We start from the raw sequence: 26,807 nt of genomic DNA, 5'->3' as shown, positions 1-26,807 counted from the left end.
GAGAAGTTATATGACTTTCTCCAAATTACCCATTTCGTAAGGGGAAGAACCTGAATCCAAATCCATGTCTGCTTATTCCCTCATGGTTATCTCCCAATCTGATTAGCAGCTGAGGACTTCATCAGTCAGGCTGTCTTTACCAAATGCTTCTATCTGCCACGCATGATGCTGGTACTTAATGTCTTTTATCATCAGTCTTCTCAAAACACAATTACACGTGTGCTCATAAAAAGATGCATGAAAGGCTGATCTCCAAAATGTTAGTGACGGTTATCTCAAGGTCATGATTTTAATTTTCTTTGTAATGTGACATAAGATTTGGTTTAAAAAAAAAAACACAAAGAAAACAAAACTTAAAAATAAAAACCTCGTGCTTCCCTGGTGGTGCAGTGGTTAAGAATCCACCTGCTGATGCAGGGGACAAGGGTTCGATCCCTGGTCCGGGAAGATCCCACATGCCACGGAGCAACTAAGCCCACGCGCCACAACTACTGAGCCTGCCCTCTAGAGCCCGCAAACCACAACTACTTAGCCTGCGCTCAGGAGCCCGTGAGCCACAACTACTAAGCCTGTGCTCAGGAGCCCGTGAACCACAACTACTAAGCCTGTGCTCAGGAGCCCGTGAGCCACAACTACTGAGCCTGCGCTCAGGAGCCCGTGAGCCACAACTACTGAGCCTGCGCTCAGGAGCCCATGAGCCACAACTACTGAAGCCCGTGTATCTAGAGCCCGAGAGAAGCCACTGCAATGAGAAGCCCATGCACCGTGACGAAGATTGGCCCGTTTGCGCCGCAACTAGAGAAAGCCTGTGTGCAGCAACGAAAACCCAATGCAGCCCAAAATAAATTAATTAAATAAAAATAAAAACCTCAAAAAAAAGGGCAATGAACTAACACCCTCTCATACTATCTGGCCCTAATACATTTCCCATATGTTAAAATAGAAAGCATATTTCTCAAACAACTTTAAGAATAACTGAGTAGAAAAAGTCCCCCAAATCCATGGAAAAGCCTGTTTACCTTTGTTCCTATGACCACCTGCCGATCACCAGGTACAAAGGATGAGCAAAGTGCATATTCGCAGGTCATCGTGCGAATACACTGCAGTGTAGACCTGTGAGAAAGAAGGAATAAAGAACTTGTATGTTAAGAGAACCTGCTTCTCCATCTGAGAGGTCAGCATGTACATTTCATACAAACTTAGCCACACAGAATGATCAATATGAGAAAGGATAAAGTCTGAATAACCCCGGCTTATTACAGTGAAGGGAGAAATTAGTAAGCGGCACCTAACTTTGTTTTCTTTCATGGCGGCTCCCAATCCTAAGGAACAGATTCTACGAAAGAGCTGAGAAAAGCATCTGCTGGGCTCAACAGACTGCCACTACAAAGAAGTGAGGCCAGAGGACTGCAAGTCGAATTAGCATACTGTATCCTTACAAGTACAGTTCATTTTACTGGACCATAAACATTCATCCATGCAACAAACAGATATCAAATGCCCACTTCCTTCAACATTTACTGAATGCCAGGTACCGTTCTAGGTGCTGGAGATATAACAATGAATTAAACAGAAGAGGCCCCAAATCTCATAAAGCTTAACATCCTCTGGAAATGAGACAAATATTGGTGTAGCAGGTGCTAGCAGGTGCTATGGAGAAACACAGCACCTGGGGGAAGGGGACCAAGAGTACAAGGGTGGGAAGGGGATAGCAGGATGGCCATGTGATGAGAAGAGAGGGAGAAAGCCTTAGCCAAAAGGGGAATATGGTTCCACGCAGAAAGGGAGCACAACAGCCATGACACAGGCACGCTCCTGTCGCCTGTAAGGGATAACGAGAAGGCCAGGGTGGCTCCACTGGAGAAGGGGAGAGTGGTAAGAGACAATGTCTGTAAGGACTGTGGCTTGTAGTTAGTCTTTGTGAGATGGAGCTCCTGGAAGTGATATAACTTCCATTATAAAAAGATTACACTGGCCGCTGTGTTGAGTATAGACCACAGAGGGGCAAGTAAGGAAGCATGGAAGACTGGTCAAAAAGCTATTACAATCCAGATAAGAGATGTTGGTGGTTTGAACCAGGTCATGGCAGCGCAGGTGATGAGATGTGGTTGAATTCCAGGTGAGTTTTTTTTTTTTAAACACTCATTTTTTTTTTTTTAATTTATTTTTGGCTGCACTGGGTCTTCATTGCTGCGTCTTGGCTTTCTCTAGTTGTGGTGAGCATGGGCTACTCTTCATTGCGGTGTGCGGGCTTCTCATTGCGGTGGCTCCTCGTTGCAGAGCACGGGCTCTAGGCAGGTGGGCTTCAGTAGTTGCAGCGTGTGGGCTCAGGAGTTGCAGCGCACAGGCTCTAGAGTGCGCGGGCTTCAGTAGTTGTGGCACGCAAGCTCAGTAGTTGCGGCTCGCAGGCTCTAGAGCGCAGGCTCAGTAGTTGTGGTACACGGACTTAGTTGCCCCATGCATGTGGAATCTTCCCAGACCAGGGATCGAACCCATGTCCTCTGCATTGGCAGGTGTATTCTTAACCACTGGACCACCAGGGAAGTTTTGAAGGCAGAGCTGATAGTATTTGCTAATGCACTGGACATGAGAGAATCAAGACTGGCTACAAGGATTTGGGCTAGAAAAACCACAGGAAGTAATTATTTACTAATATGGGGAAGTCTGTAGGAACAGAGGGTGGGGAGACTATTGAAGAAATGAAGATCACAAGTATGGTTTGGACATATAAAAATCTGAGATGCCTAATTAGACATCCAAGGGTGATACAAACAAAAGCTTTGGACATATGAGTCTGAAGTTCAGGAAGAGGCTATGGCTAGAGATAGAAATTTAAGTGTCATCAGCTTATAGAAAGCCACCTGACTAGAGATCACAGAAAGTGAGTGTAGACAGAGAAAACTTTCAAAGACTCCGCCCTGAAGTATTCCAACAGTTAGAAGTCAGCAAAATAAAAAGGGTCTAGCCAAGACTGAGGAAAAAAAACAGCCAGCAGAGAAAGAGGAAGTAATGAAATTCAAACTGTTTCAAAGAGGAGAAAAGTTATCAATTCAAAGACAGTGTCAAACGAAGCTTATTGGTCACTGGATTTTGAAACATGAACACCACTGATGAGATGACAAGAGCTGTTTTGGTGAAATGGTGGGGATAAAGGTCTGATGGAGAAAAGGAGTCAGAGGATGGGGGGAGATAATTGGACAGAGAGATAAGGATGAAACAGGATTATTTCCTTCAAGGTGGGAGATATTACAGTGTATCTGTATGCTGATGCGAACAACCCAACAGAGAGGGAAGATTAATGATGCAAGAGAGGGAGGAAAATTGCTAGAAGGAGAAATATAGCTTGTGATTACCTTTTGGTTAGGAGCACCAACAGTCATAGGAAGAAAGATTATGTGGCTACAGATGCAGCTAAGGTGGGAGCATATGAACATTTTCTAGATGATTCCATTTCTTCAGTGAACTAGGAGGCAAGGTCATCAGCTTAAAGGGGCTACAGGTGTGAGGTGTGAGGAGCGGTAAGAACATGTGAAATAGTCATCTAGGAAAGTGAGGAATGAGAAATCATGGTAAAATTACTGTAAAGCACTAAGAGCCTATTTGAATTTAGAGTAGGAAGTATGCTTGTGTTTTTCTCTAGCCAAGTACAGCAATAAGCTTCAGACATGGAATAAACTTACATTTTTTATACCAAATCTAAAAAGGCAATTTTTCCTACTCTAAACTCCACAGGCCTACAGTCAAAATGCACTGAAGATACATTTTGAGAGAACTGTATTTAGGGCCCTAAGAATAACTAACCATCAAGAGTATTAAAAACTAACTCAAAGGGAAGAAAACACGATTGGATAAAGCTATAGAAAGCATCATTTCACAAACCTGTTCCATATCTTAACGGAATCAGCTGCTGCTGAAAGGACAGCGATATTGTCTGAGCTGAATGACAAAGTCCGCACATCACTGCGATGACCCCCGATGGTAATTCTGTTTGTCCTGACAGTCTGAGGAGCTGACATGGATGGATTCAGTGAATATAATTCCACCAAGTTGTTTTGCAGAAGGAAGACAGCCTTTAACTCTCCTTGAGGAGTATGAATCAAGTCAAAGGATCTGCATGAGAAAATATTCATAAATGTTCCAGCAACCATCTTAGCTCACAAGGTTAATTTTTTTCTAGGAGAAAAGCTTTGCAATGCCCTCCATCTATACAAAGTTTGAACAAGTATAAAGGATTTTACAAATAAGAGTGCTCTGAGTATTGGACAGTCGTCTAGTATAGGCTTTTAAGTCCAAGAAACCTGAGCTCAGATACTGGCTCTGACTTGTTTCTGTGCATGTATTCTTTTTTATAAGTGACCGCAAATCCTTTTGGAATGTGGGGTATACATTTTTCTTTTTAACTGGCAGCAAAGAACTGTAAGTAAAAAGCTAAAAAGCTATCATAAGAAAACAAATATGAGATGATGAGTAAGTGGGCCCATGGTGAGAGGCAGGAGCTGAGGCCACGATTACCACCTCCAGATACGTAATTTGCAGAGACTGCTTACAAATAGTGGGAAAAGCCGATACAATTTTGTAGCAACACTTCAGATACTTCTTTCAGATACCTCAGCTACTACATTTTCACTCACTTGATTTTGGCAGAAGTTTTGATATTAGTCACCCGTTGGATTTCATCTTGCAGAGTCATTTCAACATTGACTTCAAGGTCTTCCTCCTCCTCTTTGCAAGAATTTAATCTAGAGGAGAAAAAAAAAAAAGACTATCATGCTATCACTTTTCTAGAAGAAGCTTTGCTATTACTTGAGTCAAGCTCTGGTCTGAGACCAACAACCTTTATTGAACCCGGAAGAGTCACTTAACCACACGGATTACCATGAGAATTAAACAATGTAGTGTACGTAAAAACGCTTTGTGAACCACAACGCAATTAATATGAAGTGTTATTCCATCCTATGGGTACCCTCAATAAACGGATTCTGAATGCAAAAGCCCATAAAATTTCTGGGGACAAGTCTTTATAGTTCAAACTATCCCACTGAAGTGTTTCTGGTAAACTTCTCTAACTTCAGGACTTTTTAGAAAACCCATTACTCTGCACTTATAACCCAACTATGCCAAAAAAAACCCAGAGGTCTCAAAAGATTTGCTTTGGCAAATAAAAAATTTTAAAAACTGGTGACTTTTTATTTCTTTGAGACTTGATAAATTTCAACCACTGAGAAACTGATTTCTATGGCTATAATGACCTATTTATTGTAAGGTTATACTGCCCCCAAACTCCAATTATGTAACTGTCCAACCAGTCTTCCTTCTCACAGTCCCAAAGGTCAGCACTATGCAACCTGGATTCCTTCTGTATAGGCTGTTGTCACCGAAGACACACTGCTAGCCTCTCAGAATTAAATCATTTAGAAGCCATGTCTGAATATCTGTACTGCCTTTCTCGTTCTGTGTGGCTCTGAGTGCAAGACCCAGGAATATGATAGTTATGAAGCTGTATTTAGAAATTAAAAACTTGGACTACCAGCACGCCATAAAATCTTCCCTAGCATTTAATGGTAATTGAAAACAGAGTAAATACTCCTTTAAAGAAGCCATAGTTTTTCCTTCAGTACTATGTGGCCCACCCACGATACTTGTTGACTAGTAGTAAATATTAAGAAAACACACTTTGCTTTCTTTTTAGCTTTCTTCATCTTCTTGTCTATTTTCTTCTGAATTTCCTCCTTGGAAAGGATACAAAACACTTCTAGCACAGAATCAGTCCCCTAGAAAGGCAAAAGGTTGATGTGAGTCCAGGAGAGGCAATTTGTAATTTAGCTTTTTCTCTGTAAGAACATTTCTCTTTCTTCCCTTACTAGTTGTATTACCATGGACAACTTAATCTCGTTGGGATTGCTGTCTCATCTGTAAAGTGGGAATTCACCACTTTCTACAATGTTACTCTGAGACTAAATAAGAAGTTAATGCTTTTTACAGGGTGACGTAAGTCAGAAAGAGAAAAACAAATACCATATGCTAACACATATATATGGAATCTTAAAAAAAAAATTGGTTCTGAAAAACCTAAGGGCAGGACAGGAATAAAGACGCAGACATAGAGAATGGACTTTAGGACATGGGGAGGGGAAAGGGTAAGCTGGGACAAAGTGCGAGAGTGGCATGGACATATATACACTACCAAATGTAAAACAGATAGCTAGTGGGAAGCAGCCGCGTAGCACAGGGAGATCAGCTCGGTGCTTTGTTTCCACCTAGAGGGATGGGATAGGGAGGGTGGGAGGGAGACGCAAGAGGGAGGAGATATGGGGATATATGTATACGCATAGCTGATTCACTTTGTTATACAGCAGCAACTAACAGAACAATGTAAAGCAATTATACTCCAATAAAGATGTTTAAAAAAAAAACAGAAAAAAGAAGTTAATACTTTTAAATTGTTTAGAAAGGCAGGGATTTAATAAATGTTTGCTAATAAGAAGAAGAAGAAGAGCAATTACTGTTGTTGGGCTAACAGAATTTAGGGAATACAGGTCCACACAATACCATATAAGGAAATCTTAACAGGACCAAAGAAAAATTCACCTCCACACTGAATACGAAAGAAGAACAAGTCTCTAAAGGAAGAGCCAAGTCCTTGTTATTTTCTTCTAAGCCTGGTACTCACATGGCAAGCAAGAATCCTGCCTGTCCGGTCGACTGCAAGGTTCACAACTCTGTCCCTTCCTTCCCGCATTATGGAACCAGCTTTTCTACATGTAAGGATGCGCTGCAGAGGAAGCAAGAGAAAAGATGAAGGTTGATAGTTCTGTTGACCCCTGAAAAGACATGATCCCAAGAAATGCAGGTGACAAAGATCTTCCCTAAAATGAATACTTTCCCACCATTCAACTCAACTGAAGGTAAGAAACAAAAATGAATTACATCCTCAGGAGCTTCATCCATCTCAAGGGTACCATCCTCTGCTTCATGTGTGTCCTGTATTCCAGGGGAAGACCCTTTGACTTTCTTGGGCTCTGGTTCTTCTGGGTCTTCAATCTGTTTTATAAAAATGGGAAAATAAAAGCTGAAATAGGGCTTGCCAGGTAGCTCAGTGGTTAAGAATCCGCCTGCTAATGCAGGGGACATGGGTTCGAGCCCTGGTCCAGAGAGATCCCACATGCCGCAGAGCAACTAAGCCCATGCGCCACAATTACTGAGCCTGCGCTCTAGAGCCCGCAAGCCACACTACTGAAGCCTGCGTGCCTAGAGCCCGTGCTCCTCAACAAGAGAAGCCACCACAATGAGAAGCTTAAGCACCGCAATGAAGAGTAGCCCCTGCTGGCCACAACTAGAGAAAGCCCATGTGCAGCAATGAAGACCCAACACAGCCAAAAATAAATAAATACATTTATTTAAAAAAAAAAAAAAAGCTGAAATAATTTGTTCCAGGAGGTGATTTTCCCCCCTAATGACTTAGAAACCTGTCCTTATAGCCACTGATAACTTCCATTTAGTGATCTCTCTGATCAAACCTCTTCAACGACAGCACATTCATCAGAATGTGTTAAAAACTGACCACATCAAGAACACAAACAAAACATTATTCATTATACCAGCTCCAATAACTTTCTACAGTCTAAGGACTATTGTTTCATAACAAGGTGAAAAAATGATATGACCTCATTAATTTTAAAACCTTCTTAGGTGAAAAATCTACCATATTCTAGAGGGAAAGATTCATATTGGCATTACAAATTGAAAGACATTGCAAGAGAGGTTACATTTTCTCCTTAAATAAAAAAAAGATAAACCCTAGCCTACTAATGAAGAACCCATCAAAATGGCTACTGGACACACCACCACACACCTAACTCCAGCTAAACCCTAAGGTCTATAACACCTTTCATTCACGCAAAATCTTTGATGATCTGAGAAAATGTGACAGATCTTCTCAGGATATACATATTTATATAAACATACACAAATTTCACATAGATTTTTGTTTGACGGAAGAGGGTCACAGATATTCGGAAGTCCATCCGTGGACACCCAAAGGTCAAGGAATATAAAGCTAAGAGCCCTACACACTAAAACATTAACATTACCAAGAGCTGTCAGCCTAAAGCTATCCTTCTTCCAAGTGCAAATGAACCACAGAATGAAGAAAAAAAGTTGTTTAGAAATCACAGTAAGAGAGAATTCCAATAGTATGTGAAGTACTCAAAAATTACATCTGATTCTAAATTCAGCAAGCCTATGAAATTGCTAAAACATGACACTGCCCATGATCAGAAAAAAAGCAATTACCTCTTGCAGGTAAGCTATGTCCCAAGCCCTCAGCTCACTGTCAGAAGCCCCAGTGATGAGTCGCTTTTCTTCTGACACCAGAACCAACCCCCACACCTACAGGGTATAAAAAGATTCAAATAATATGGTTATTAAGGGACTCCAGGATGCATGACATGACATTCCAAAAGTCTAAGTACACTGTAGTGAAATCTCTTTGACATTGCAAAGTCTAATATTAAGACAACCCTTTCAAAATACACTACAAGAAAGCTCACTTTGAGAAAGAAAATGATCTGTGGTGGAAGTGTTGTTTATGGGGTAACTAGCAGTTTCTCTGTAATTTCCTATCCTTAAATTTAGATAATGGCTGTTCAGAATAAATCCTAACTAGAAGCCACTCAAAATAATGATTTCAAGCGTGGCACTTCTCTGATTTCAGCAGTGCCTTGCAAATGAAAGGTGCCCCATTAACGTCTATCAGAGCATAATTTTTAGCCTCAAACATCCATGAACTAACTAAATAATGAAAACAACAGTACTGTTGCAAATCAAGAAAGAATCTGCTTTTCCTCCTCATTAATTCTAGGGTGTGTATATTCCTCATATATTCTAGGGCATATATATACAAAAATATATGTAATTGAGTTATAATTAACAATGTTAAATTAGTTTAAGGCATACAACACAGTGATTCAATATTTTTATACATCATGAAATGATCACCAAAATAAGACCAGTTACCATCCATCGCCATACAAAGTTGTTAAAATATTATTGACTATATACCCTATGTGTAGATTCCATCCCATGGCTTACATATTTTATAGCTGGAAGTTTGTACCCCTTAATCACCTTCACCTATGCCTGGTATGAACAAAGCACAAAGGAGGATGCAAAGATGTAAAATATTCCCTGATCTCTATTGAACAGATCTATGTTCAGGTAATTATTATAATGGCTACAATTTGCTATTTACACGTCACCGGGCCAGGCACTGTATACACAGTATCATTAAACTTCCCTACGATTATAAAGGTGGATACTTATAATTTAGAAGTGATGAAACCCATATTCATGGGTTAAAAACTTATGCGAGGCCAATTTCTACCAAATGCCAGAGCAGCTGCATCTGCTCTGACGGTTGGCACTTTGTCCACCACTCCAACTTCTCTCTCTAAAGACAGTACATGTTGATTACTGTTAGCAGTAAAAACAAAGTCATGAAAGGGCCAGGGAAGAAACCATCTTTTCCTCTCTGCCTTGCTATTCTTTCCCTGGGCCCATGACCCTACATATACCTCAGTTCGGTGGCCGACCATTGTTTTGAAGCAGTGCTGGGTATCAAGGTCCCACCATTTCACCATGGTATCTTTCCCACTAGAAGAAGAAATAGGAAAAAAATCTTATTAGGAAGAATCACTGAACTAACAGGAAAATCAAGGACTTATTTGTTGCCTTAAAAAGACAATACACAGCAATGATGTCTAATGCTACTATTTACCTGACCTTTCTTTTAAAAAGTAAAGAATCCTAACTCTTTATATGTCTATTCTCAGGTAGAAAAATAAAATGTTCCATCTGTAAGCACAAAAATAACCTTGAATTCAGAGTGCTACAGAACGCAGAACTTGACCAGTTGACCACCATTTCCATCACCACAGCATCAACATTCCTTCATTCTAACACACAAACATCTTAGACCTCTCCTGCTCCCTTGTCTCCTATGTCCAGCTAGTCTCTAGGTCCTGAAAACGCCTCCTCTGGGAAGTCTCCAAGCCTCGATTCCTTCCAATCCATTTCTGTACACAAACCTGAAGTTAGGTCCTACTGCCCGAATTATTTTAATAACTTATCTGGTCTCTGTCTATTCTGTTCCCTCACATCCAATACATTACTGTCAGATAATCTTAATCTTCTAAATTTGCACTAACTCAAGGTTCTCTATGGATTCAAAATCAAGCTCTTCAGCACCATTCCCAAAACCTCCCATTAACTGGCACTTAATCTCCCTGCCAATGGGCTCTACTATTCCTGCCTCAAATGCCTGTTCCCTGCTTCTTCACCAATGTGAATCTAATATAATCCTGCTTCAAGACAAAACTGGAAAAAACCAAAAACCCAATTTACAAAGTCTTTGCTATATAATCCCGCCTCACGGTGTTATTTCCTTTCCCTTACATTCCCTAAGCTATAAGGTGTATGTATATTCTAGTAGAGCAGTAGAGTCATTGCCTCACAGAATGTGTTATCTGAACAAGACACACTAATGTCCCTGCATCCTATCCCACAGGAACAAATCCACCACTGGTACAGCATTTCGTGCTGCTCCTCTACACTGCCTTCTGGTTCTTCTATGGTTCTAATTACTATGGTTCTTCTAATTACTGCCTGGCAAAACTTAAGATCCCAAACTTTCCTGGGTGGTCATTCCTTAGGAATGATAACTATTATATTAAGTTGAGCTATATGAAATTGCTGATATATGAAATTGCTGATATCTGACCTATCATTTTTAACCCACACAAATGGAAATTTCAAATGGTTCAACCTATGAGATGTTCAGAAGGCCTAAGTATGGAGTATGTCTCTTCTCAAGAGGCAGGCTAAGACAAACATTTGGTATTCGCATCTGCCCACTGCTCCATGTTCGGCTTTTCTGACTTTCTAGGGATCCAGAAAGTAGACAGCTCATCCTATACAAGGTCTGTTGAAGAGTTAAGGAATTATGGAAAAGCTGGTATCAGGGGAAAATAATGACAAATCAGAAAAGGGAATTAAAAAATGCTATAAATAACTCTGGACAGCATCTATGACACTGTTTGGGAAGGGAGGGGAGGGGAAGGGAGGGGAAGAGAGAGGAAAAGCAGCGAGAAGAGGAAACTAGCACATGAGCTTGAGTACAGTGCGGAGATACGAGTAAGGAATGAAACAAATTCCCTTTGAAAACCTCGCCAATGAATTCACCTAGAGAAAAATGGAAACGAAACTTATTATTTCTTTACCTAGTAACTAGCAGATTCTTGTCTCGTAGAAACAATGCTTGTGTAACAGCGTCCTTGTGCCCCTTTAGACGGTAGAGGCCACTTTCATTGATCACATCCCACACAATAGTATCTGTGTCCTAAAGGAATCAAATACAGAAGAATTTTCTTTACCACATAAGGCCTAACTTGACAAACAATATTTTTATTACAAAGTTGATATGTAGTCCTTATAGAAAATTTGGAAAACATACAGAAAAGCACAGAGGAACCAAACACCAGTTGATTTCACCATCCAGATATAACCACCACAGATATTTTGTTGTATACTATTCTAGTCTTTATGTATACATACATGTTGTTAACTGAGATCATGCTATTCCTATCACTGTATAACTCTCCTCCTTTTTCTCATTTAATATACTTCCATGTCTTTCCACACTGTTCTCATTTTTACTGGTCACATAATAACCAACCTTAAGGATATACCATAATTTACTTTAAATTTTTTCTATTTCAGCCATTTAGGCAGTTTCCAATTTTCTGCTATCATAGATATGTGGAAATGAACATTCTTGTACCTCTATCTTTGTACATATCTCTGATCAGAATAAAAACTAAAAAGGGAAATTCTTGGGTTAAAAGGTATTTCTATCTTAAGTCTGCAATTCAGGGTGATCTCCAGAAAGGCTACACCAATCTAAAGGTCCACCAAGGATATGTATGACAATGCCAGTTTTCCCATCCCTTCATCTCTGGATATTATCAGTTGCTCAAAAAACAGTGCCAATTTCAAAAGTTGAAAGGCTGTCTCAATGTTTATTTGATTTGCATTTCTGAATACCAATGAGAAATTCTGTACATGCTCTATGGTGATTACTGGCCATTATGCACCTCCTTTGAACTGCCAAGTCTTGTCTTTCATCTTCCTTTGGGTCTTATTTTTCACTTGTTTCTTGGTTATTAAGACACATTAATCCTTCCCTTTCATGGTGGAACTATTAAATACTTTCCCTTTTTCATTGTCCTTTAACTTTATTTTTTCCAGTTTTATTGAAAAAATAATTGATGTACATCATTGTGTAAGTTTAAGGCATACGGCCTGACAGTTTAATTTACATATATTGTGAAATGATTACCATAATAGGTTCAGCTAACACCCATCTCCTCATATAGATATAATAAAAAGAAAAAAAGGAAAAATAATTTCTCCTTGGGATGAGAACTCTTAGGATTTACTCTTGACAACTTCTTTATAGTGTTTAAATGCACAAATGTTTTAAATATTCAAATATCAAGCGTTCAAATTTATCAGTCTTTTCCTTTATAATTTCTTTCCTTGCTGATATGCTTGAAGTCTTTTTCCACCTTGATATCAAATAAATATTTATTTATATATCTTCTAGTTTACTTAAAATATCATGGTTTAACATTTAAGTCTTTAATCCGTGACTCTTTGGTACACAGTATGAGGTAAAGTTTTAACTTTAAATTTCCCCTCAAACAGTTAGCCAACTGTTTAAGTCCTGTTTCATAAGTAATCCATCATTTATCTACTCATCAAAAATGTCATCTTTAAAATATATCAAGTGGATTTGTTTCTTGGATTCCCATTTGGTTACAGTAATCTATCTGACTATTTTGTATTAATGCCAGGTTAATATAACACATTATAAGTTATGACTTCATAATGCATTTTAATATCTGAAACTTCTTAAATCTAACCCTGAAAAAAGAAATCTGAAACCCTTTTATTTTTTCCCAAAATTCTGCTATTTATTATTCATTTGTTTTTTCAATATGTTCTTTTAAATCATTTGGTCATATTCTAAAACAACAACAAAAAGACCTTTGGGATATTTAAATTGCTTTATCTGTATAAACTAATTAGAACATATGAGCGTCTTTTCAATACTTTGTCTTGCCATTCAAGAACATGGTTTGTGTCTCTATTCACTCAAGTCTTCTGTTACATTCTTTAGTAAAGTTTCACAGTATTTTTGTGTCCATTACTTAACATACTTTTGTAAATGGAATCATTTACATTCTATTTTCTGATGACTGAGATATAGGAAAGCTACTGATTTTACCAAAACGAATGGCCAAGAATCATCATTTTGACTCTCCTTTTCCAATTTGTTTTGTTCCCCCCAACTTGTGTACTGTTTTGGGTAGCATATCCACAATGATGTTACAAAGTAACTATCATGGGCATCCTCATCTTGTTCCTGTATTTAATAGTCTTTTATCAGTGAATCTGACAGGAAACAAAATGAACCACCCAATTCATATCCATCCTCTCACTCTATTCTACCATCTATACTATTTTGTACACCGAGTGCCCACTGTTTCACGCAACAATGCTTGTGAATAACCTACTTCAGCAGTAGCCTTACACTCCTTTCTAGATTAAAGTCCGGGCACTTAATTCAAGGTCTCACCTTGGACCCAGATGCCAGCCTGCCTCCTAGCTGATCATACTTCAAGGAAGTGATTGCTGCTTTGTGTCCATTGAAGGTCACATTTCCTTCCCCACTCAGGAGACTGAAGATTCGGATAGACCCATCCTCATAACCAACAGCTAAGTGCAGCCCATCTGGGGAGGGGCACAAGAAAGTGACTTCGTGTTTAAGCCCCTGAAGGATGAGAATCTGAAATAATAAGATTAAAAACAATGTAGAGGAGTTAAGCATGTCATCAAGGAAAAAGTGTGGGAATAATCAGGCACAGTAAAATTAAGAGCATCAATAATTCCAAATCGCTCTTATGAATAATAATGAGTCTCCGGACTCTATCTCAAGTTCTTTAATATAGAAATTATTATTTGTACAGGGTAATGAAACATTCAAGAAAAGGTAAAGCTATACTATACTATTTCTCCAAAGCTCTACATTAGCATAATACATGCCAAAATTTCCCAGGTAATGGAATAAATTACTAAGTCCTTATTCTATGTCAACACCAAATGATTTTCCATAAAGGGTTATAAACACATCCTTGATTTAACTGAGCCCCATCCCAGAAACCAACCTGCATGGCACTGGAGTGCTACAGTGATGTATCCCCAAGGGACTCTGGGGGACACTAAGTATCAAAGTATTAACCTCTTGGAGGTCACAAAGTGAGTGGACAAGATCAAAATGCCTGTATTTTGTTTGGCAGAAGTGGTAGGCTTGGGAATTCAGAGTCATACAAGATATCAAAGGCTAGTTTAACAACCGTTGGGCCTCATCTGCATAAGTAAGAAAAAGATTCAGTCAACATAGCAATATTCCTTTTAAATGCTTAATATTCTGTAACTAGTTGTGAGGGCAAGTAGAAGAACTTGAAAAATGGAGAACTGGTAAAGCAGAGAAAAACAAACATGTTGGGAATAATGATTACAAATAATTACCTGTAAATATCACTACAAATAAATACCCAAGAGGTAAGCTCTTTTGGTTGTGGTTTATCAGAATATAGTATAGAAGAGCACAATAGAATGTGATACTTGGCTATCTAGACCCAAAGGAAAAAAAAAATTTCTAGAGGCACACACATAAAAAAAAAAAAAATCTGTGCATGACAAAGTCTGTGCATGACAAAGCAGAGCTCTCCCACTTCTGCCTCCACCCTCAAATACCCATAAATCAATACCAATCTAGGTGATTTCTCGCATACCTTCTCTCCTTTCCTTAAGTCCCAGATGAAAACATGTTCACAGGCTGGTACTGCCACATAGCGTCCTTTTTCACCACGAAGTGTCACAAAGACAATATTACCCTTCTGGCTGCCAATAAGGCCAAAGACTGCACTGGCAACATAGCGTAGGTACTGCCTGGTGAGCCCCATGTTCTAACATCTGATACCACAAGTGAGGCAGCTGCACCTGCAAACAAAGAAAACTGAGTTCTTGGGTTCTGCTAGGCTGGCAAACACCGACTGCATATCATGTAGTTAAAAGTACATGACCTGTGGTTGCTTAACCTTCATTTACTTTGAATATATTACTGACATAAAATACCCAGACACCTCCATTTTTTATTCACTGCTGACTCAATGTGTAATCTCTCACTCAAGTTTCGGATTGATCACACTGTCATGGCCACCTCACAAATTCTGACATGTAGCCCCAATGCAGCTTAACAATTTGCTTCTGCCCATTCAACTACCATCAAAGTTTTTACACGGAGACGGACAGCCTGAGACTGAAAATATTTATTGGTGAGCATTTATTGTAAACCTACTAATAATGAGACAGGCACTGATCTAGACGCCAGAGATATGGTGTTGAGTAAAACAAAATCCCTGATCTTGTGGCACTTACCTTCGAGCACAGTGGCTCTCAAACTCCAGAATGTATCTAAATCACCCAAGGGATTATGAAAACAAATTGCTGGGAACCACCTACACCGCACATCCCCAGGGCCTATTTCTGATTCAGTAGGTCTGGGGTGGGACGCAAGATTTTTCATTTCTAACAAGTTCTCAAGTGATGCTGCTGCTGCGGTTCCCCGCTTTGAGAACTACTGTAACTAATACGTGCAGGTATGCCCTGGATTTCCAAAGCAGGGCAGTCACCTGCCCTTGGCACACTGTTTTTCAAAGTTGCCATAGTTCTTGTGTAACTGAGCAGGACACTACAGGGCCTTCCCAGGTCAGGCACCACCGCCGCCCCCCAGCCCTCGCCCCCCCGCCCCCGCCGCACCATGTCCTCCACCTGCCTCCCGTTAGTAGAAAACCTTTAGCCTCCTAAGCCTTCCCTGAGTTCCAAAGAGCAAATGTAATCAGAGAAGTGAGAAAATGCAGAAACAAAGGAATCAAGCAAGACAAAATAAAAATAGTTTTAGCCATTAAACAAAATCAAGGATCTTTAGGTTCCTCGTCAAGGGCTATGGAGATAATATTTTGAACCATATCCTTGAGCTGTTTTGCAGATACTGAAACCCCAATCAGGTGGAAGAAGTTAACTGAATGCTGACCACCAGCAGGTAGACTCCAGGCCAGTTGGAACTAGAAGGTTGATGGTGTTGACTCCCAATTACCTCACCACCAACCAATCAGAAAAATGCCCACCAGCTGATCACATGCCCCACCCCCTCTCCCTCACCTTGACTTTAAAAATCTTTCCCTGAAAGCCAGTGTGGGGGAGGGGTGTCTTCTCAGCATTAGCTGCACTTAGCATTAGTGCACTTTCCTTCACCACAACCCGGTGTCAGTAGACTGGCTTGACTGCCCACAGCGGGCGGGCCCAGCTTTGGTTTTAACAACTGCACTAAATCAAATTCACTGAAAACACTTGGTTACCATAAGAGACAACTGGTGAAGGAGATAAATTAAGCTTGTCTGCTCTTAATATGGAAATGTGAAAGGTATTCCCCCAAACACCGGTGCAACTTAAAAAACACAAGAATACTAAACAGAAGTTACAGCCTTCTTCTGGAGCTGTTTTTGTTTGTTGTTGTTGTTGGTTCAGTTTGTTTGGTTTAACGCTACAGGGTCTCTTTCTATTACAACCTGATGTTTTAGTCTACTTTAACAGGAAAATAGTCAATGCCTGTACTAATACTTTCTTTTAATGACCACTTACAGGCCTCATTTTTCTTCTCCTAGGAACCAACATAAAGCCAGTTAAAAATGAAGGGAAGATAATATTAACATGGCAAAAACGCTCTTCACCTGGGCCATTTGATCAATTCTTTACCAATTCATCTTACTCCTCTGGCCCCAGCCCCTTAACTGTAATTGTTGTTCATGGTAGTCTTCCGCCATCTACCACAGTATTTTCCTTGGAGACTTCATACAGCACGCCTAGGCCCAGGGACCCACCACATCCCTACTTCCAGTCTGGCCTTACATACCTGAATACTAACTATATAGCTCCAAGAGCTTATTAGACATCCCCATCCGAACACCTTGCAGTATCACATTTAACGTGTATAAAACCAAACCTACCTTGCTTCCTGAACCCTACTCATTTTTTTCTGAGTCTAAAACACACAGCTCTCCAAGCCATTCAGGCTCAAAACCTTGTAGTAACCTTTGGCTCATTAGTATTATTTAAACAGCCAATACTGAAAGAGTGCTTACTATATGGTAACTGATACATTAAAATATATATAACTGAGTAAACATATGCATTTAATTTCATATTTATTAATTGGATTGATCATAATTAATTGAATTAAGTGGGTTAATACATGTAAAGTGCTTAAAAGGATCCTTCACAGTTACCTTGCAAGATTGGTATTCTTATCCCTATTTTACAGACAAAGAAACTAGACACAGGGACATGAAATAGCTAGCTCAAAGTCATTCAGCTGGTTTTAAGTGCCAAAGCCAGATTACAAACCAAACACCAAAATTTCCTCTTTTAACCACTAAACTATTTCTTTGCTTCCGTCTTCTCTTTTGTCAGAAACTTCTACCTGTTTCTCTGAAGGAGGATCCTTTTCTCTTTCCACTACTTTCTGTTCCAGCTCTTTATCACTGGGTTCCTGCACTATGTAGCACCTCCACCTCCATGTTTTTCATTCATTTCTTTTAAAAGTCATTAATACTACCTGACTAATCTTTTCAAACGCACTAATCCTACCCCAAAACCCTTTAAGAGCTAAACAGTGTGCAGTTCGCAAGCACTCAACCTATCTATTCCTCTTTAGTTCTCGCATAAACTTTTCTGTCGGGCTAGCTGGTTTCCCTCTTTGTCCTGTCACCTGCCTTCTTCAAACTGTTCCTCCCACTTAGAATAACATGCATTCGCCCGTCTACCTAAGTGTTACCCTCTGAGGCCCACTCCCTTTGGGGCTAGTCCAATGCTCGAAGCCTTTTCCATTGCCTCAGAACTTCAACGATCTTCCATACATCTTGGTACTGGTCACTTGTGTCTCACATGCATGTTGTGTATATGACGCTTTTCGGAGAGAGCTCACGCCCTAACCTTCCTCTATGCCCCTGCTTCTTAACCCACAGCCCCCGAAAACATGCTTCTATGATGCGCTGAAAGGCTGGACCGCCGGAACAGACCTGTCAGATGTCCCTAAACCAATTCTTCACTCAGGAGAGGGTGAAGTGGGGGTTCCGCACACCCACCACGCTGCCAGACCATCCTCAGGCGAGCCCTGCAGGCGCCGGGTGAACTAGCTCAACACGGCACGCGCCAGCTTCGGGTGTCCGCGGCCGGCTTCCCAGGGACGGCGGTGGGGCTCCCGCAGTGGCCCAGGTGCCCCTCCACCCTCGAGACCGGCCCCAAATCCCCCTGCCTCGCCCGCTGCTGGCACCAGGAAGGCCTCAGCCAGGACCAAACAAACCCGAGGAGCGAAGCAAAAAGCGTTCGGCCGCCGCGCGCCTACGGTACCTACCTGGGCCTCCACGAGGCTCCGGGCTGATTGGACCCGCCCGTCGAACCCACCCCTTCCGGGTCCGCTCGCGGAGCCTCTTCCGCCCGACGTTCCCTTTGCCTTCGGGGGGAAATGACGTAAGAGCTGGGCTCTGATTGGTGAGCTCCGGCCGGGAACGGAAGGCGGTGTTTCGCCTGCCCGGGCTCCTGCGGCTGGTCTTTCCAGCCTCCTGCGACTTTGGCTGCTTTACCCGCCGAGCTCCTGGCAAGGCTTGTCCGGGGATGCCGCTCGGCCGCTTTCCACGAGGAACTTAACCCGCCGTGCCTGCCTCCCGGATGGGCCCGCCGGAATGCTGTGAGAGGCGGGACAGAGGCCGGGAAGGAAGGCGGGGCGGAGCGGGCCGGGGGCGCGGCGGGGGGCGCACGGGACTCGGCCAGGGCTGGGGGTGCGGGCATAGAGGGCTGGTTTTGTCAGTTCTCCGCAAAAATGAGCCTGGCACTCCCCCCTCCGCTGTTGGTCTGATTCCTCTCGCCCGAGGCGCTGTCGGGGAGAAGTTACCCACCAGAAGATAGAGGATAGGCAGACCCAGGCACAAGGGACAGTGGTGCTCTAGCCCCTGGGGAGGCGCGCGTCCTGGGGTGCAGGAGTCGAGTTTGTGTGGTCGCTCGTGTGGATTGGGTGTTTCACGGACCGAGAGCTGCTCGAATCAGGGCTGGGTAGGCGCTGAGCCCAGGATGCTGAGTTGTCTGGATCTCCGCAGTCCCTGGAGTGACATTGGTCTGGCTTTTGGTTTCCGCTCCTTGGTCGCCGGAGGGGGAAGTGACCAGGGCTGACTCCTCCTTGCTTGGTAATTGAGGCTTTAGGTGCTCTGTCACCAAGTGGGAATTAGCTTTTCTTTCTTGCAGTTTTGTCCGATTTTATTCTTGGGCTGCATAAAAGTGTTTAGAAAGGAGTTCTGATGTCTGTAGCTGTGGAAGATTAAAGCTAACATATAGGTATATAAAAGAAATAAGTCTGTGCCTTCAAGATAGCTGCAGCCAGCTTAGAAAATAGAGTTTTATCTATATTACCTGATTTTCTTCAGGCGTTTCTTGAGTTTTTAAGACATGTTCACCTAGTCTGCCATATGATAAGAGTAGAGAATGGATATGATCAGGCTGTAAATAGATGTAACAGTGTAGGTGTTTGAAACAAGCCTCCGGTGGGTTGGATGAATGAGAAGGGAGGAAATTGTGGCAACAGACTTACTTCAGATAAGTTTGATGGGGAAGGGAGCGTTTAGGTGAACGTGTATGGCTAATATACGAAAAAATGTGTATATATATGAGGAAAAAACGTGCTTTAGTACATAGTCTAGATTCCATCTCGGTGACACCCCTTGTATTACCTGATTCTAAGAAAATTATTTTACAGCTGTATAAACTGTAGATAACTACTGTCAATACTAAATCATTTTATTTGTAGACATGAAAATTCTACATGTCTTTTAGAGGTTGAGTGGAAGTTTTGCCTCACGTACATTCATTTCAGTATTCCTGATCTATTAATGAGCCCAATTTTGGGACTCCCTTTATCAACCATCTGGCTGGTTCCTTTGTGAGTTAAATAAAATCTTGAACCATGTTCACTTCTGTATTAGAATGAGTCATGATTTTATCTTTAAAAAATTAATTTAACATTATTAAATATTATGGGAAAGGACAATCACAAATGGAAAAAATAATTTTGTTTTATTTATTATTATTATGTTTTGGCCGCATCGCGCGGATTACCGGATCTTAGTTCCCTGACCGGGGATCGAACCTGCGCCCTCTCCAGTCCTAACCACTGGACTGCCAGGGAATTCCCAGAAAAAATAATTTTAATGAAAGTTGTTGTAAGCATCTTCGATTGAGTGCTAAGATAATGCATCTTATAACTTCCCAATGCACTACTTCAAGAGCATAACCTTAGTTTCTTAAGTTTCGGAATTGCTAAATGTATTAATTTTATAATTGAAACATAGTAAAGTTCTTTTTACTTTTTGGATTCAAAACTTTAACAATAAGTTGTGCCAGTAAAAGCGTTTCAAAGGTGATGATATATCAATAAATAATAGTTAAATTGAGTTCCTGAGAAAGAACCTACCACGTGACAGTCTGTCAGAGCGTAAATAACAACACGGCGTTACTGCAAAACTAGAGAAACACTGACAGTCACGACACAGCACAGCAGACCCAGAACCTGCCACTCACACACATGTAAACCAGTACACAGGAATCATCTTCTTCAGTTTAGACATTGATAGATGAAACATAGTAAAGTTCTTTTAATATGAAGGTGGTACTACTAACTCACCATTAGAGAGAGCATGTGTTTGGCTGGTTTTGAATAATGGTGTTAAATTTGACCTGGGCTATTAACACAACTTAGAAATCTTTTTGTTATACTGTATTTATTGTTGATGTATTTGACTGCTTCCATTTGTTTTTCCATCTAAGTAACTTTCTAAAAAGAAAAAGTCATTCTTTCTATTTGCATAGAATGATTCTTAAATATAATAGATTTGGTGTTGGGATAGAGGTATTGTGCGGAAATATCTAAGTACCTTGAAGTTTAAAATATTGAAATACAAAGACATAAAGAATGGTAAACCTATAATTTATACAAAAACAATGAAATAGAGCTGGTAATGAGTGGAGGTCAAAAGCATGGACCAGCTCTCTTTGTACTTTTATCCAGGCCTATCTAATCAATGTAAGCATTTTGAAGAATAAGAAAACAGATTTAAAGTTCTTTTGTCTTTTAAATGATATCATTTTCTCTTTATTCAGACAAAAAATCAGAATTTTTTGAGACAGTGATCCAAGACGTTCTGCCTGATTCTGCCCTGTCTTGAACAATAAAAGTCTAATCCCTCTAACCAATCCAATTAATCATATAAAGCACTATTTGGAGGACTTCTTAAACTAAAAGATGACAAGATTTTGAGAAAAAAAAGATGAGCTACAGTGTAATAAGAACTGTTATATACTCATTACTAATTTGAATTGTAAAAGATACATAGTGGGTTCTCTTTATCCTCATCTAGGGAGGTACTGAAGATAGCCCTTAAGATAGTATGGCTAAGGAAATAGATCTGATTCTGCAATCATCTGTTTGTTACATGTAAACTTTGAGATCCTGGGACGTAAATGTCTTGCTTCAGGAGCATTTTTACTAAGGTTTTGTGTTTGCTTATGAACCTGTTCAAAATACAGTACTGATCAATTGATTTTCAGTGGAAAGTCCCGCTCCTCTTTAATGTTATCCAAAATTCTGGCTAAAGCTGTAGATTATTGTAGCCTTCCCCTCCTCCTTTCCTTACCCGAGCACTCTGTATTCTATCACTGGGATTCCTAATTTGAGTCTGGGAAACCCCTCAGATTTTTTTCCAGACCTGTGCTTGTATGAGCTCATGTAGTCACAATTTGGGTGATGAAAAGGTCTTTATATTTCATGTAATTCTCCAAGGGGTCTGTGACTCCAAGAATGTTAAGAACCACTGTTTCTTAAGGATCAGGGATCAGATTTTCCTGCCTAGCTTGGCTTTGCTGCTCCATTTGCTTTATTGCCAAGGTGTGTGTGTTGGGGGAGGGGGAGATTTAAATCTCTTTTTGATGAGAAAAATACATTTCTGTTTAGAAATGGAGCTGAAAAAGAATTCATTGTTAAATGCCATGACACTTTCATATAATGCCATTAAATTTGCTCTACAGTAAGAGCTCTGAACATTACCTATTACTCATTTAACACTCAGTATCTTGTGTGTCACAATGACTTTTAAGATCTTGGAAGAAGATCCAACAAACTATACTGACAAGATGTGGTTGGACATATAGGAGAACCACCAGAGTGTACTGTCAAAGAAGATAATAGAGTTTCAGGGAGGGAATAATCAATAGTGGATGCAGCTAAAATTTGATTAGCTCTTGGACTTGACATTTGGAGAATTATTGTTGACCTTGAAAAAGCAGTTTTAGTATTGTTATAGAGATGGAAGCAGAACTGCAGTGGGTTGAATAAATGGAGGAAAAGGAAGTAGAGCTGCGAAACAGATTACTCTTAAAGTTAAATGGTGAAAAGAGGAGTTTGTTGGTATTCTGAAGAAATGGGGTAGGGAAAAAATTTGAGAGTAAGAGACTCAGGGGAAGGAGAGATCAGGTGTAGTGAAGGGATACTTGATGTTATTACATTCTCTTAGAGGAAAGCTAGTCAGGTGCAGTAAAATGCTTAAATGAAGGTGATTTGGCAGGCTTAAAAGTGTGGAATATACCCAAAAATCACTTGGAAGTTGGAAAGAGTGAGTGAAGATAGAGACATTTTGAGTTGGAGAGAAGTTAAGATAATTTCAACAATGACTTCTCTTTTCTCAGAGCATCAGGAAAAGAAGGAAGGCAATGTGATATGATGTAATGGAAATGGCATGGGTTTTAGTGCCAGCTGGTCTTTGATTTGGATCTCAAGGTACCACTTACTAGTTCTGTTACCTTGAGCTGATAATTGAACCTCTGGGTCTTGGTGCCCTCACTGTAAAATAAGTGTTCTGATACCTACTTTGCAGGATTATTGTAAGGATTAGAAAGCATATTTGTAACATATCTAATGCCCTGTGGTTCACTGTAACTTCCACAGTTGGCCTTCTTTTGTTCCTTTAGTGTCTTAGGCTCTTTCCTGCCTTAAGGCGCCCAGATGTACCTTTCCGCAGCCTGTAAAACTCTTCTACTTTTGGTCTCAACCCTCACTATCTGGAAGAGACATTCTCTGCCTCTTCAATTTAAATAGCTCCCCCACTTCTTTGTTGTAGGACACTTATCACAGATTTTAACTATGTATGTATTTCTACGATTATATCTTTGTGTGATTTTTGTGGAGCTATCTCTTCCATTAGACAGAGACTCAGCACTTAACAGTGCTTGAATGAATGAATGCCTGGGACATAATAGGGAAATAAGCATTTATTACCTCACAGTTTTTATGGGTCAGGAATTCAAAAGTTGCTTAGTCTTGTGGTTCTGGCTCAGGGTTTCTCATGAGGTTGTGGTCAAGATGTCAGCTGGGGCTGGAGGATCCAAGGTGATTCATTCCCATGTCTGTCAGTTCATGCTGGTTGTTGGCAGGAACTCTCAGTCTCTCCCCACAGGGGCTTTTCCATGAGCTTCATGAGTGTCCCCATGTCACGAGAGCTCACTTCCCCAGAACAAGCAGTCCAAGAGAGCATGGCAGAAGCCACAATATCTTTTATGATCCATCCGTGGAAGTCACACACTGTCATTTCTGCAATATCCAGTTGGGTACACTGGCCAGCCTTATTCATTATGGGAGGCATCTGCACAATGGCATTAATATCAGGAGGCAGGTATCATTGAAGGACATCTTGGAGGCTGTCTATCACAGATGCTGTGTGGAATAGCATAGAGTCATCCAAGAATTACTCAAAACAGTTTGCAGTTAGTGTTGATGGAGGGCCAAGCTAACATAGGAAACCATGTATTTGTTTTGACAGCAGAGAGAATAACTTCTGATTTTTTTTTTCCCTACTGGCGCAGGAGCAGATCAGAGAAAACAGATGTAGGCTTGATCTAGGTGTTAGGGATTAACAAGTCATTACAAGAGCAGACATTGAGATAAGTAAGAGTGTATCTTAATTCACCAATTTGTTTTTGGTTTATCTGATGCTCGTTAGAGAGTCTTTGACAGTGAGTGTCTTGGTCTTTGCCACACATGAAAACATCTCTTTATCTCAACAGTGGTGCAGGTGACTTTCACATTGGCTCTGAGAAAGTTATAACTTTTATTGTGCCTTGCTTGATGCCAGGTGCTCTGCTATGCAGTTTTTTTTTAAAGATTCTTTTGATATGGACCATTTTTTTAAAGTCTTTATTGAATTTGTTACAATATTGCTTCTGTTTTATGGGGTTTTTTTGGTTTTTTGGCTGAGAGGCATGTGGGATCTTAACTCCCCAACCAGGGATCAAACCTGCACCCCCTGCATTGGAAGGCAGAGTCTTAACCACTGGATCACCAGGGAAGTCCCTGCTGTGCAATTTTAATACAGGTTATATCATTTAATTCTCACAATAACCATAGTGGTACATTACTCCTATTTTAAAAATAAGAAAACTCTGGTTTAGAGTCAAGGATAATATGACTGTTAGGTGGTAGGTCCTCAACCCAAACTAAGACCTTCTGATAACGGAGCCCAAGCTTTTACCATTCTGCTTCTGCCTCAAAGTGTAATTGCATATGGAAATATTTGCCTTAAAATACTAAAGAAACCGGATTCAAAATTGTACGTACCTTATGATTTTACCTATCACAGAAAAAGGTAGGAACTACTTTTTGGTATCTTTCAAATGTTCTGTAAGTGAGTATTACTTAGAATTGGAAAGAAAAGTTATTTTAAAGAAGTGATTTAGCCCTGTAATTTGACATTCAAGTTTGCAAAATGAAAACTAAGTTTGTTTTTAATGGACTTTTTAATATCATGGTTAAGAAATTTCAGCATGAGTTGTCACCAAAAACCTGTGGATAATTTTTTGAAATTATGAATTTCTGCAGGGTGTCGTTCCGTTGAGCTCAAGGCAGTTCAGCCATAGACAGTGAATGTAGCCTTCACTTGTACTCTGTTCAGCTTGTCCAGTTCCAGGCTGAATACTTGTGAACTGATCAACAGGACTTGTGGTTGCCTCTAGTTTCAAAGGCCAATTGGATGGACTAAACACCAACTTCTAGATAAAATTAGTTCATATATTTCAAAATAATATCAAAGGAGTACTTAGTAACAAATAAGAATAATTCTCCGATACAATTTTATCCTGATATGATCTACAAGGCCTTTCTGAAATTGTTATATAAATGAGCACATTTCCTACCACACAGTGTTGGTGCAGGAATTAGAATATTGTGTCAAATCCATCGTTCATTCCAATTAGTATCCCATGTCTCTCAGCAAGAAACAGCAAGATATTAGATATAGAAGGGCATGCTTTTTCTCCTTGACTCTTAACAAACATAAGGATCGTACAGAAAAGCTTCTCAGGAAGTTCACATACCAGCTGTCATTCCCTAATCATCTCTTTGCTCTTATGTATGTTCAGTGTTACCAGCTATCTCCAATTTACCAAACCGACTAATTAGTTCTTAGTCCTTACTCAACCTTTCAGTAGCATTTAACCCTAGATGATCCCTCTTGAGCATTCTGTCTAAAGTTACTTTCTTCACTTGGCTTTTAGGGTACCACACTTTCCAGATCTTCCATTCTTATCAATGCTTTTCTATCTCTTTTTTAAACTTTTCCTCTTTCTAGCCTCTAAATTTGGCCTTAGGACTGAGTCCTTGGATCTCTTCTCCATTTGCATTTCCTCTCTTGGTGGTCTTAAATACCATCCATAGGCTGAGACTTCCAAATTTCTATCTTTAGCCTGACCTCTCCTCTGGGCTCTAGCCTCATGTAGCCAGCCAATTGCATGTTTGATATACATACTTGGGCATATAATGGGCATCTCAAACTAACAAAAGGAAAACATAAGGAAAAAAATACCTTGATTATTACTCCACCTGCAACCTACTCCAGTCTTTTCCTTCTCTATAAGTAGCATTACCGTCTGTTTAATTGCTCAAGCAGGAAATCTAGGAGTAACCTTTGATTCTGTTCTCTTCCCTCACCCCCTCAGGTGCATTTAGAAAGTCTTGTTGACCCTACCTTCAAAATTCATTCCAATTCTAACCATTCCTCACCACCTTCGTCACCATCACCTAGATTACTCCAGTCGTTTTCTACTGGTCTCTGCATTTACTCTTGCCCCCACTCAGTTTCACTGTAGCTAGAGTAATCTTTTCAAATATTTATATTAAGTCATTATCCTTATAGGGACCCTCTAATAGCTTACCCTCACTTACATTAAGATCTAAACATCTTATCATGGCTTACAAACTAGATCATCTGGCCTTTCCTTGGCTCACCAACCTCATCACCTGCTACTCATTACCTAGCTCACTGTACTGTAGCCAAACCGGCCTCTACGCTCTTCTGGAATAGACCAAGCTCCTCCCTGCCCTTTTGGCCTTTGTACTTGCCATTCCCTCTGCCTGACGCACCCTCCAGAGCTTCACATGGCTTGCTCTCTCACTTTATTTAGCTCTCTGCTCAGATAGAACCTTTTTCTTATAATACTCACTGCCTCCAGTCATTCTATTAGATACCTGCTTGCTT

General features: G+C 40.4%; 2 protein-coding genes across 5 annotated transcripts in view; one reads left to right on the top strand and one right to left on the bottom strand.

Annotated features, from left to right (window-relative positions):
• WDR3 (WD repeat domain 3) overlaps positions 1-18,647 on the bottom strand; it is a 38,248-nt gene extending 19,601 nt beyond the window's left edge. Inside the window, exons 1-12 of one of the 3 annotated variants that reach the window (XM_079944389.1) lie at positions 18,596-18,647; positions 14,916-15,123; positions 13,697-13,906; positions 11,277-11,395; positions 9,573-9,651; positions 8,293-8,388; positions 6,928-7,041; positions 6,671-6,772; positions 5,674-5,771; positions 4,632-4,739; positions 3,880-4,110; positions 1,020-1,113 (exon numbers count right to left, since the gene is read on the bottom strand). In XM_079944389.1, the coding sequence (XP_079800515.1) occupies positions 1,020-1,113; positions 3,880-4,110; positions 4,632-4,739; positions 5,674-5,771; positions 6,671-6,772; positions 6,928-7,041; positions 8,293-8,388; positions 9,573-9,651; positions 11,277-11,395; positions 13,697-13,906; positions 14,916-15,086 (1,422 nt within the window). In that variant the 5' untranslated portion in view covers positions 15,087-15,123; positions 18,596-18,647. The other 2 variants (XM_079944390.1, XM_079944391.1) reach the window with 2 other exon arrangements.
• A 106-nt stretch (positions 18,648-18,753) lies between these two features.
• Positions 18,754-26,807, top strand: part of GDAP2 (ganglioside induced differentiation associated protein 2) — a 77,825-nt gene continuing 69,771 nt past the window's right edge. For both annotated transcript variants that reach the window (XM_079931938.1, XM_079931939.1), the window contains exon 1: positions 18,754-18,928. The gene's annotated coding sequence lies outside the window, so the exon portion shown is untranslated. The remainder of the gene's footprint in view (positions 18,929-26,807) is intronic.

The sequence above is a fragment of the Stenella coeruleoalba genome, assembly GCF_951394435.1.
Source record: "Stenella coeruleoalba genome assembly, chromosome: 1".
Lineage (NCBI taxonomy): Eukaryota > Metazoa > Chordata > Mammalia > Artiodactyla > Delphinidae > Stenella > Stenella coeruleoalba.
Note: the sequence above shows the minus strand (reverse complement) of the source record. Positions and strands in the feature narration are given on the sequence as shown.